General features: G+C 42.5%; 1 protein-coding gene across 2 annotated transcripts in view; it reads right to left on the reverse strand.

The window, feature by feature from the left end:
* Positions 1–610: 610 nt before the first annotated feature.
* ERP44 (endoplasmic reticulum protein 44) overlaps positions 611–12,908 on the reverse strand; it is a 63,971-nt gene continuing 51,673 nt past the window's right edge. For both annotated transcript variants that reach the window (XM_045840635.1, XM_045840634.1), the window contains 2 exons: positions 2,953–3,055; positions 611–1,183 (listed from right to left, as the gene is read on the reverse strand). In XM_045840635.1, the coding sequence (XP_045696591.1) occupies positions 1,082–1,183; positions 2,953–3,055 (205 nt within the window). In that variant the 3' untranslated portion in view covers positions 611–1,081. The remainder of the gene's footprint in view (positions 1,184–2,952; positions 3,056–12,908) is intronic.

The following is a 12,908-nucleotide window of genomic DNA, read 5'->3' on the forward strand; positions in this document are numbered from 1 at the left end:
AAGCCGGTTTTGAGCCTGTCCGTCCTCTGGCACGGGGCTTCCTGATATGAAACTGAGGGTCCTCTCCCTCTGGTTTTGTTCCCTGGCAGTACTGAGGCCTGGCCCAGGGGCCCACGGGCTGTACACCGCAGGCCCGGGACATCGGAGAATGGAGAGGGGGTGGGGTCCTCTGACAATTCACAATGAAAAAAAGTCTGTGCCCGTTGTCTCTGATCTACATAGCTATACTGACTGCAAGATGGAAGGAGATCAGAACTGCTGAGTTACAATTTGTCTGCTGGTTCTTCTCCTTGGAAAACGTGTCACGATAGGAGGAGCCTTAGAAGTCACATAGTTCAATCCTAGTAACCTGCTCCACTAGCATTTTCCTTTCCAAGATTTAGGTATAATTCAGAGTTTAAATACCATCCATATGCCACTTTGTTAGACAAATACACAAATTCAGTAACACCTTTCAATTTCTTAATTCATAAGGAGAATTCCTGCCAAATGTCCTGGTTTGTGGCTCTCCTCCTCTTCACAGGCCGTTCAAGTCGCACATGAAGGATCTAAAACACACCCTTAGGGAGTTTTCATAAGCAATATCCAACCAATCAGTAAAACACAGTACTCAGGGTGAACATTTTAATTTATTCCCCTCCCAAGAATCCAGAATATGTTCCCCCTTAGCTTTGAGAAATGTGATAAGGAAAACACCGACAGAACTGACCGTACGTAAGGAGAAAAGAAAAGCACATCGTACACAGAGAACGTCCCTACGTCCTCCCTAACCTGGCTGTGCACATTAATGGTATGTTTCTGGCAATGCCTCCTTTCACTTGATTTCCAAAACTTTTACAGGACAGATTTAAAGTAGATAGGCCTCTGATTTTTGTTTTTTAACCCTAAAAGACTTTAAAAAAGAGACTATTTGAACTGACAATGCATTCTGAGTCGGGGGAGAAAAAAATTAAAAACCCAAAACTTCTTTCAGTTTATTCAAAATAAAAATACACATAGAGTTATGAAAATATAGGTTTACTATTTCCACCATGTAAGTTGATGCTGCTGTCGGAAAGGCTTTCAAATTGTTTTTCAAGTTTTAAAGCTCATCTCGATCTCTCAGTAGAGTGTACCTATATTCGCTGGGTGCCAGTTTCTGGAAGGAGCTCTCAGGGGGACTACTTGCTACATCTTGGACTTCCTACAAGAGAAAGAACAGAACATTTTTATAGTTGTAACGCTTCACTGAGGGTGTGCGGTGAATGGGAGCTGCTCCACAGGTACTGTGTGCCGAGACAAGGCTCCCTTTGCAGTCTTGCTGTCCCCATGCCGTGTGCCTTTCCTCCGACCGCCCAGCACACGGCCGCCACAGAGCCGTGAACTATGGACCTGCTGGCAGTTCCTAGGATGCAGTGGAAGGAAACAAAATACCTGACCCCTAGGCGCTTTCCTAGAATATTCTATAGAGGCAGCAAACACACAAAGTCCTGAGTACGTTGATTTAAGCCCTCCCTCTTACAAATGACTGCTAAGAGGATTAAGGGTGCCTCTTCTGTAGCTAGAATTACACTTACCTGGATGCCAGAAACAATCAAAACTAAATCGACACAAGGAGGAAAACAAGCACTTCAATACTGCAAGGAATTAATTTCTGCCTTATTCTACTTGTGCACAGACAGTAGACACAAATACACAGTGGAAGGGTAAGAGAGACTTCCAAGAATTTCTAAGAAAAGGCAGTATAGTCTACCCTTTCTCTCCACACTGTAAGCTCTCAGGAGTACACCTGGGTGCCACCACGCTAATACCCCTGAACTCCAGGCAGGCACACGGTGCACACACGTCACCCTACGCCCACCGCCGCAGTCCTGCGGCGACGGTGAACAGCTGCCGGCAGCCTGCCCACGGAACTCTGTCCCGCTCCACTTCCCCGAGACATTTTTAATTTATCTTTTGTTGAAATATATGTTTGGTTTAATTTAGCTGAAATTGTATTACTATTAAACAAACATTACTGCAATATTTGGTGCCATTAGTACACAAAGATTAATAAATAAAATGCAAGGAGTTCAACTATCTAATGTATAAGTTGAAAACAAATCAGGATAACACATAATGATAGACTACACTTTTTCTTAATCTATAAAATACTAAGCAGTCCTACTCTTCTGATGAAAAGAATCACCTTTGGGTTATTACCAACAATTTGCTGCTTCTATAGTTGCTAAATTATCAAAGAAAAATCTGACCTCAGATTTCAAGGAAAAAGCATGTCATCAGATTCCTAAAGGGAACTCTTGACTCTCAACTTTGACTCAAAGTAAAGAAAAATTCACTTAGTCTTTATTTTTATTTTATATGTGGAAGTTCTTTGGGCAAAATAGTGGATTGAAGTTCTAGGCGTGTAAAATAGAGTTTGGTATATCTTCCCTCTTGGCATAGTGGGAGAGAGAAATTGATAATAAATCAAAATGCAAATTTAGGGTGTTTAACAAAGCAGGAACATAGAAATAGGAAAATCCTCAGGTTAAAAAAAAAAGAAAAAATACATGTTAAAGACAAAGTGTCAAGCATTCTAAATCTTAAATGGAAAAGCTGCATTAAACCTCAAGTTCTGAGCATTGTGAATACTGTATCGGTGAGGGCTGTTAGGACGGTTTAGCAAGAAAACCGAGCCACTACTTTCCTCAGTGTGGCGAGTCTCCCAGCCACAGAGGAGGGTGAATCCACTGCCTTCACCGAGTGCCCGCTTCCAAGTCCTGTCTCCTACCTCTGTTTGAAGCCGGCTTCAACTCTTTTAGACATATTCCACGGAAGGGCACACTCAGACCAAAAAACTATGTTGTAACATTCTTGCAACCATATGGAAGATCTGACATTTAAAAAATTAATTTAAAAGGGACATGGTTTGTGTACTGTCCAGAGTCTGCTGGGAAAGAAGGAAAGCCCCCGCCGCAGAGCGCGTCCCACCTGTCCTGGGGCTGTGTCGGTTGGGTCAGGGCCGTGGTGGAACTCTCTGTGCAGCTTCCCCGAGTGTAAGTCAGACACGAACTGCTTGAGTTTCCCAGGAACTCTAAAACCAAAGTCAAACAGAAACTTAGCTTACAACTGTTAAAATGAACTTACATCTATTTTACCAGCTTCACATACATTTTTTAAAGATTTAACCTATAATCCTACCTCCCTACCATGACTATTACAGGCCAGATGTCTGTCGACATTTCCACAGGTTGTGACCTCACCGAGGCGCTCAGGTCTGTGCTCTGATTCCTGCAGTCACTGCACAGAAGTTTTTCTGTGCTTATCGTTTTCACAGACGCACGAGAGTCCACCAAGGTGCTACCCTAACTCTTTCTTAACCATCCCTTCTTGCTGGGCATTTATATATTTTCCTTAATTAACATGCCTAAAACACTTATGTTCTGCAAAACAGGGTCCCAGGGAAAAATAGTGTTAAGCACCTAAAACTATGCAGCTTTATCACCAGAGTCCTACAAAAAATCCTTGAACAAAAACAGCAGCACTGATTAAAATAAAACTTAAAAAAAAACACAAAAAAACCCAGCAGCACTGCTTAGCTTCCACCAGCATTCGAGCCTGTGTCAGCCACACGACCTCCATGGTCTTAACCTGGAACTTACTATAAATCTTTTGAGAGGCAGGTCCTTGAGGGCATTCACAGTCAGTAGAGCCAGTTTTATCAGATCATCTAAGGGGCGGGGGGTGTAGCATTTCTTTTTCTTTTTTCTTAAACACGGGGAAATTTCATCACAACTTCTTTAACCACAGGGGCAGCTTCGCAGGACAGCTTAACATTATGAAAAGCAAAAGCACCTCTCAAGCCCATGAAACTGGCTTTTTGTTTTGTTTTGTTTTTTGGTGTCTTCATCCACCATTAAGGCATGCTCCTTAATGGTGAAAAAGCTTTCTTTGATGGCTTCAAACCATTCTGAAGAAAATAACATGAACCAGCACAATTCACTGTATACTGACATCTCTCCGCTAATTATTAATCAGAGTATGTAGGAAAATTTGAAGTTCAGAGAATGCATTGTAGCAAAACAGACCATTAAAAAGCTAAGTGGACACACACACACACACACAGCGCAGCAGCAGCAGCAGCAGGCTGGAATGCCGGGCTGGGGCCACAGTGTATGCAGGTGAGGTGAATAGGTGTGTGTACACTGTCCCAGTGTGAGTGTGAACATGCGAGAGTGCACCCGGGGATGGAAGAAGATTGTGTCCAGGGCTGGGTCCCACCTTGCACCCTGAGTCGCCACTTTCCACCATGAACTGGAACAGGCAGGTTAGAGTACCATTACCTTGTTTTCATTCATCTTTCCTAATGTCGGTATAGCTCACATTACAAAATGCAGACAAACTGTATCTACGAAACATTAGTAGGTTTTTGCTGCTACTTGTCTACTTGTTTATTCTTTGAAATCCTGACAGTACCTTTGTCCTTTTTTAATTATTAAAATTTGCTTTGCTAATTTGATAAGTAAAAGACACCTGTACATTTCCATTGTTTTAATTTATATTTCTGCTCTTATGAATTGTCTTTTACTGACTGAGATTGTGGTATTTTAGAAATTCATTATATATATTTCCATAGAAATCCTTTATTTTTCAAATCTGTTACAAGAATTATAATGAGGGTCAACAAACACTTTAATTCCTTCAGTAGAATTGACTGACTTTTTAAATCATTTTTCAGAGCAAAGAATAGCTGGCTGGTTTAACATTACCAGTTTCTCTTTCTTTGTATCCTTTCCTGGGGTTCTGCAAGCGCTGTTTCTTCCCTTCAATAACTCCCGCTGAGATGTACCAACCAATCACTTCCTAGTACACCCCTCCAGGCTCCCCACGAGCTCCGATGCAACAGCGAACAGCAGGTGCCAAATGCACAGTTTACAAATACAAATGACTGTCAGGTAGCCAGCCGTATTGACAGAACACCCCTGAAAGGTTCTCTGGTGCTGAAGAAATTGCACATGCACCAGAGATGAACACTGAGAGGAGATCAATTTAAATTTAATCTGACATCATCGACTGTGACCACAGCAAAATACTAAAATGTAGCCATTCGGTTCAAAGACTGCGAAGGGTCCACAACACGTAAGATGGTAAAGCACCCATCGCTGGTTCGTTGTTTTATAAGGTCCAAAGATGATCACAACCTTTACAGTGTGGTCTGCTTCTGCTAGTCAAGAAATGATTTGTAATTAAGTCTTAAATGTAACAAAGTCATAGAGAACACTCAAAACAAATTTTTCAGTAATTTGATTTTCCCCCTGTGAACAGATGAGAAGAGAGAAAGAATTGTGAGCAAGAGGCAAACGCAAGGGAGACAGGAGGTTTCTGAATGGATGTGGAGAAACAGATTACAAAAGAGCTCTTATCTAGCTTGTAGCCTGAAACTAACCATTGTTCTTAAGTAACAATCAGTGAATCAACAAAAAATTGTCAAAAAAAACAAACAACATGGTTATCTGCTGAAAAGGAAAATAAATGGACCCTGGTTCTAATAAATCCAATTATATTTTCACACTTTAGGGTACATTTTTCTACTTAGAACAGCTAGGTATTTCCCATCCTCCCAACACTTTGTTTACAATCTGTATTTTTAGGTGATGCAAGATTTAGACACAGTAAATGCACAAGTGTTAAGTTTAATGTATCATTAAACAAACTTTGAGAAATGCATTCAAGATAAGCGTTTTTACTATTTAAAAAATTTACATACAGTGGACTTCAGTTTTTTAGGCTTACAGTTCTGAGCTTCTTTAACATATGCATATAAGCGTCTTGTCACCACCCCCAGAAACAGGACACAGAAAAACCCCTACACCCTTTTTCAGTCAGATGCTCCACTTCCCCCGCGACTCCCACCAAACACTGATCTGTCCTCCATGCCCACAATTTGCCTTTCCCAGGAAGTCACGTGCATGGACTCATACAGTGTGTAATCGTGAGAATGGCTTCTTTTATTTAGCATCCTGCATTTGAGATTCATCCATTATACTGCACATATAAAAATGTTTATTCCTTTATTGCTAAATAGTATCCCATTGAGTGTATATATATGTAATTAGTTTATCCATACACCCACTGAAGAACATCTGGGGTCTTTCAAGATTTTAGTAATTTTGAGCTACTAGAAACACTTATGAGCAGGTTTATGTGTGAAAGTAGTTTATTTCTCCAGGAAAAATATTGGGTTATATGCGAGGTATAAGTTTAAGAAACTGCCAAATTGTTTTCCAGTATGTAGCTTTCTGGTTGGTGGATTTATGGGTGATTTTTAGTCTATACTTTGGTAGTTTAATTTTCAGAATTACCTACAAAGAACATAATCAGTCATTTTTCTTGCTTATTCATTAATACACTGAATTACATTGATTGGTTTTTGAATGTTGAGCCAGCCTTGCATGCCTGGGACAAAACCCACTTTGTTGTGATATGCTATTCTTTTATTACATATTTCTGGGTTCAATTTCCTAATGTTGTGAACTACTTTTAACTCAACTCATACAATAATGTGGTATAAATTTATTTAATGTTTTACAGTGTAAGAAACAGTTTTTGCCATTTAAATTACTTAACCTCTTTGAGCTTCAGCTTTCTGATATGTAAAATGAGAATAAGTATGTTATTTAACTTATATTGTTTTTATACAGACTTTTATTTGAACCCAAATATATTACTGCATATAGCCACAGCTAGCCTTATCATTGCACCTAACACGTATCAGACACTGTCCTAAGAGCTATAGATACACCCATTTATTTAATGGTCAGGTCACAACAACCCTATGAAGTAGACACTATTATTCCCACTTTACAGATAAGGAAACTGAGGCATGGGGATGGTAAAAAATTGCCCAGGGTGATGTAACTAGTAGGTAGCAGAAAGGGATTCAAATCTAAGCAATCTGAATCTAGGGTCTGAGCACCCAAACACCAAATTATACTGCCTTTACCGACCTCTTGGAACTTAACTTCCTTATTGTAAATTTGGAAACAATACCTATTTATAAGCTTTATATTAATTTACACAGACCACATCTAAGTGGTAAAGTAGGGAGGGTACAGTACTGGGCTCTGTCAAGGCTTGGCGTCATTTGCTGGAAGGACCACATAAGGTGAAATACACTGGTATGTTTGTGAAACATACAGTACTTCTAAGTAGACACTCAATGTCAGTTGTATGTTTATGTCCTTGAGAATAAAAATGGTGCTTAATGACTCAGGCCACTGTAAGCCCGGTGGCTGAGAAGAAAGACATTGAGAAAACCAAAACTACAGAGATGAGCCGGAGCGGTGGGGAACAAGAGAGCAAATGGATAGCTGATAAGTATTTGGAAACGTCACAGATGTGCAGATGTATACATCGAAAGTTGTCAAACACTTATAATAAGCAAATTAAACTACAAGCAAATTAATCAAAACATTTATTGAACATCTAATGCTGTCACAAAGCTGTTGGAATAGCAAGAGACAATAAAAACTAATAAAATTAGCCTTTTAAGAAGCTTTCTCAATATATCAATTTTTTTCCCACTGAAGGAAAGCCTCATTTGAGTAAAAAAGAGGAACCCCGAAGATAATGATGAACAAAACCGGATTCTCAGAGTTCAAACGGACCTTAATGGCGATCTGATTAAAAATGTTTTTCTTCGTCTCCCTCCCAGTTCTTCATTATCCCATCCATGTCCTGGTGTGCCCCCTCCAAGCTCAAGGAGGCAGGCTGACTTGTCACAGCGGACGACCAAGCTGCTCCATCAGTGAGACACCTGCCCCCAGCCCCCATTCCGCCCCGCCTCTCTCATCTCCTCACAGCAACCACCCCTGTCACCCTGCCGCTCATGCAGCCGATCAGCGGCTGCCAACCTTCCCAAACTGTGTAGTTTTAAAAATTATGATCATAATTTTCAGTGATTTAGTGATTTGCAATGAATTACTTAGAGCCCAGAACTGGGGAACTCATTAGCATCAGAGGGGCCTATTACATCTTCCGGGGAGTAACCTGAAGCCTGTCCTGCTTGCTGCTCCCCCCTCTCACGGGGCTCTGGGGGCAGGCGGGGCGGCTATCTAAGAACTCCGTGGCAGGTACAGGTGGCAGGGCATTCACTGGCCAGTTTTTTAAAAAGTAAGTTTCCCTTCGAAGTCCTTCAGCAGTTTTAAACTACACCCTGTCATTCCTGCTCTTCTCTCAGGGCTACAGAGCGTTTCCCAGCCCTGTCCCCAGGTGCTCACAAGTTCTGAAATCACTCTCCATTCTTTTCCTATCTCCGCCTAGAATCCATTCCTTTATTTATTTTTTAAAGTATTTTATTTATTTATTTTTAGAGAGGGGAAGGGAGGGAGAAAGGGAGAGAAACATCAGTGTGTGGTTGCCTCTCACATGCCCCCTACTGGGGACCTGGCCTGCAACCCAGGCATGTGCCCTGATCGGGAATTGAACCAGCGACCCTTTGATTTGCAGGCAGGCACTCAATCCATTGAGCCACACCAGCCAGGGCTAGAATCAATTCCTTTACATATGGCAAGAAACCAATCTGTTCAAACTATAGAAAAAACAAATGATTCATAAATCTGTGATTTAGTTTCAGCTACCAGAAAGTACTGTCTCTTCAAACATTTTTCACATTCATTCTTATACTGCTTTTTATATGTACTGAAAGTGTAATTACTTTGGGATCAAGTGTTACGAGCTTGGGACTTCAGGGTTGAATATACTTGGACATGAACCCTAGCCCTGCCACTAATTAGTTACATGGCCTTTGTTGAGTATGTTACCTCCCTAAGCCTCAGTTTCTCCAGAAAGGAAGAGGCAAAAAGAACACTCATAGGACCCCCCCGCCCCCCACCGCCAATGCCTACCTCTTGCACCGGAGGAGATCGCACCATACATCTGCTTTCTCTCTCCTTTCTACAACCTTACTTCCTCCGTATGACCCCAGAAATGCTGAGTTACTAAGTAAAAGTAATAGTAATAACAGCAATTTGTGAAACTGCTTATCATTTAAGCCTTAATTACTGTGCAGCACAATAACAATTATGCAAGCCATTAAATTTGTCAGATTCACTTTGCTGCATGTTTTATTTGATTTTTAACACTAACGTCTATTCACATAGGCTCAGTTTGTCGTCCACACAGCATGTGCCTTCTTACAATTAAAAAAATGTTAGCAGGAACAGCGCCTAGAAGGGGGAAATCAGGCACCTAAGGGAGAACTTAGAGAAGTAATTTGTTTCAAAGAACTTCAAATAGTCACTTCTCTTGTCTCCGTCCCTACTGATAGGATAATTACTTGCAGGATGGGAGAGGAACATTTCCCACTTCCAGATTTCTCGGGAGAATCTCACTGGCTCAGTTTCTTTCTGCATCAGGACTTAAGTACAGTGCTGCCAGCTGATGGGTGAGCTTTTCTTGGTCGAGTGTCCACTTCTTGACCCAGTGAACTCCTACTGGAGAGTAGGGGGACTGGGTCGTGTCTTAAGAATACAACCACTTTTTAGTTCGGCGTCTCTGACAGACACCAAAGTGGACTCAGAAGTGACACAGAGAGATCAGATCACTGGGGAGAAGGAGGAGGTCCTAGGAGGACACTGACAGAGGCAACGGTAAAAGGTCTAGGACGGGATTGGCTGAGAAGGGGAATGCCTCCAGAGCACATGGAATTATGGGTGAGAAGATTTAAAATAAAAGAAGGGCCCTTGGGCTCTCTTCTCTCTCTCTTCCTCAAGGTGCCTGGATGGTGGTGCTGCAGCTGCTTGCGCTTCCCAATGGACAGCACTGTGGATGAGAGGAAACTCTGGGCACAGCCAGCCTAGGATCGGGTGGGCCTGGCAGAGGGAGGCAGGGTTACCCTTCTTTGGGTGTTCTAGAGGGGATGGGCTCTGAGGCAGAAGCCCGCCATTCTTCCAAAATTGTGTAGCTTATGCATCTTACATTGTTACAGTTTGTGAACTAACTCTATAGAAATAAGATAATTAAAAACGGGGAACGCTAGGAGAACTCAGATGTTAAAGATTTTAGCCTTAATTGATAGGCTTAAGTGATAAAGCTGTGACTAGTGTATGTGGAAAACCATTATTTCAAAATTGTGTAGCTTCTGAATAAAGACCCTTTTCCTTTATCAGCAAACCTTTGCTTCCAGAATTCCGCCTAGAGATGGCAGCGGGAAGCAGAACCCCACTTGCTGTTTGGTAACAAAAGTGCTAACGTGTTTTTACATCTACTTCAAAACTGGAATAGAAAACTTAGGACAGCCAAGATCGACTTCCTCACGGGCTTCCCTTGATGTGAAACGCGACACTCCCAGGAGTAAAAGCCAAAGTTCGGCATATACAGCGTGGGGCAAAAGTAGGCTCACAAATGTTCATATGGAAAATAATGAATAAATAACAATGCAAGAGTAAACTGTTTTTTGAAAACCTACTTTTGCCCCACCCTGTAGTTCCGTTACATCACCGATTAGTAAACCTAATAGTTTAGTCAGCATCCTGTTGACTTCCACTAAATTTTGTAAGCAGGGCTACAAGTTTCCAGTGAAAGCGAAGAGGTATGTAAACAGCCCAACATTTATCCACTACAAACAGTAGGGAGATGCGCTGGTAAGGTTTCACGTGATGACCCCAGTCAGGCAGCACTGTCACGCCAAGCACAGTCACTCTGCCTGGACGCTCCTGCAGGGAGCCCAGCCACTGGCACCGCCCTCTCCTGACCACCCTGTTCTCTTCGCTTGAGGCTGCTGCTCCAGGAAGCAAGCCAAGGAAGAAGTGAGGGGAGGAGGACACCCAACCAGCTAAGACATGTCCATCTAGTCCAATAATCAATGTTCACACACCTACGAAGGGGACTATATGAGTTCCGTTTTTATATAATGCCAGATGTCAGGGATATCTGGATCTTTAAGGTGGATTTCTGGGTAGTTACTCTCCCTTTTTATACCCAGCATAGTTCTGTCCCTGTAGTTATTCCTCACAACCCCCTCGCAGCACGTGATCCTGCTCCCTTTGCCACAGTTACAAACGAATCAGAGCAGAACCTCAGCAGTCTTCGGCTGCTGTCACTTACCACCAAATCCCTCGCCAACCCAAAGAAATGCTACCCCTTCCTTTCCTCTCTTGCTCACTGGAGGGAAAGAAGGCTGCTTCCTTTCCTCTGCTTCTCATTTCCTCTGTGCTCCTTATGGCTTTGCTTCATCAATTAGCTCCCTATCCCCCATCTCTTCAATACCTCCTCACTCCACTGGATTCCCTTTCACATGAATGTAATCATGGTTAATTTCTTATACCCTAAGGGGGAAATAAAAGAAAAGCTAAAGCTTCACTTCATCCTATGTGTCTCTTGTATTCCCTTATTTTTTTCTTTCCCTTTAAAGGCTAGCTTCTTGCAAGGATTTTGATATCAAATCTTCATTTCCTCACCAAATAGTCACCCTCCAATTCTCTGCAAGACAGTGGGTTTTTCTGTTTGTTCTTTTCCTCCTTTGGGGGGCGGGTGGGTGTGAGTGTCAAATCTAACAGCCGCTTCACCCTTTCCTTCTGGCCAAGCATTCCTCCTGTCGGAAGTGCTCCTCCCTCAATGACCACATTACTCTTTGCTGGTTTTTCTCTCTCTCTTTTGAGTCCACTTCCTCCTTAACCTGTTGCTCATGTTCCTCCTTCTATTCTCCCTTTAAATGCTGGTCTCATTCGGGGTCCCACTCCCAGCCCTGTTCCGGGTCATCTCATCTGCTTCTGTAACTTCAGCTGTATCCTTGTGTGTTCAAGGGCCGGCCAGCCAGCCCTCGCCTTCTCAACTCACTGTCGAATCCCAGAGCGATGTAAACTCCCCACGGGACACTCTTCTTTGTAGCCCACAGGCACCTCGCATTCAATACACCAAGAAAAGGAACTCATTATCCTTTTTCTTTTTAAATTATTTTCACAGATCGAGAGAGAAACATCATTTGTTGCTCCACCCATCCACGCACTCACTGGTTGTCTCCTGCCTGCGCCTTCACAGGGGATTAAACCTGCAACCTTGGCTTATCGGGATGATGCTCTGAACCAACTGAGCTACCCGGCCAGCGCCCAGAACTCATTGTCTTTACCACAAGGTGCTCCTCCTCTGAGTTCCCGAGCTCAGTGAAGGCAACACAACTCAACTAACTGTCTGTGTCGCATTCCTGGCCATCAGGGATGGCCTCTCCTCCCCTATTCATTAACATACAAATCTTCCTATTCCTGCAAACTGTCTCAAAAATCCTGCTTCTCTCTAGCTTTAATGCTCCTGCCAGGATTTATTTAGGTAATTTGTTCACTCAAGAATTATCTATGGTTATCTATCATCAACTCTTCCCTGGATTACTGAACATCTAGACCCTAGATTCTCCTCTGACCCCCTCTAATCTATTCTCCAATATGCATCTGGAATGATCTTTAAAAAACAATCCCCTCGCCTAAACCCTTCATTGGCTCTTCACTGTTTTCAAAACAACGTCAAACTTCTATAATACAGCATGTAACAGTTTTCATGAGCTAGCCCCTCCTTACTTCCCTTGACCTCATCCTTCCATACTTTCCCTCCTATCCACTCATCTTCAGCCGACCGACTCTGTACTTGTTTCTGCCAGTGCGCCCTTCCTCCAAGCCCTGCTGCTTCTCACTTCCACGTTTAACTGCTACAGGCTTTCGGACCGACCTTGGGCATTAACATCTCTACAAATCTTGGATCAGATACCTCTTTGCTGAACTCTACCAGAGCACTTACCACATAAAACGACTGCTTGCTACCCTACTTGTTTCCTTTCCCTACTTAGTTGGGAGTTCTTAGAGGGCAGGGATCTAGTCTTAGTAAACTTTAAACCATCCATTTACATTATACAGTGACCGCCATATAGAAGACCCGAATAACTATTTTTGAGTTAATAG

The sequence above is a fragment of the Phyllostomus hastatus genome, unplaced genomic scaffold, assembly GCF_019186645.2.
Source record: "Phyllostomus hastatus isolate PE091 unplaced genomic scaffold, TTU_PhHast_1.1 phas_contig_34, whole genome shotgun sequence".
Taxonomy (NCBI): domain Eukaryota; kingdom Metazoa; phylum Chordata; class Mammalia; order Chiroptera; family Phyllostomidae; genus Phyllostomus; species Phyllostomus hastatus.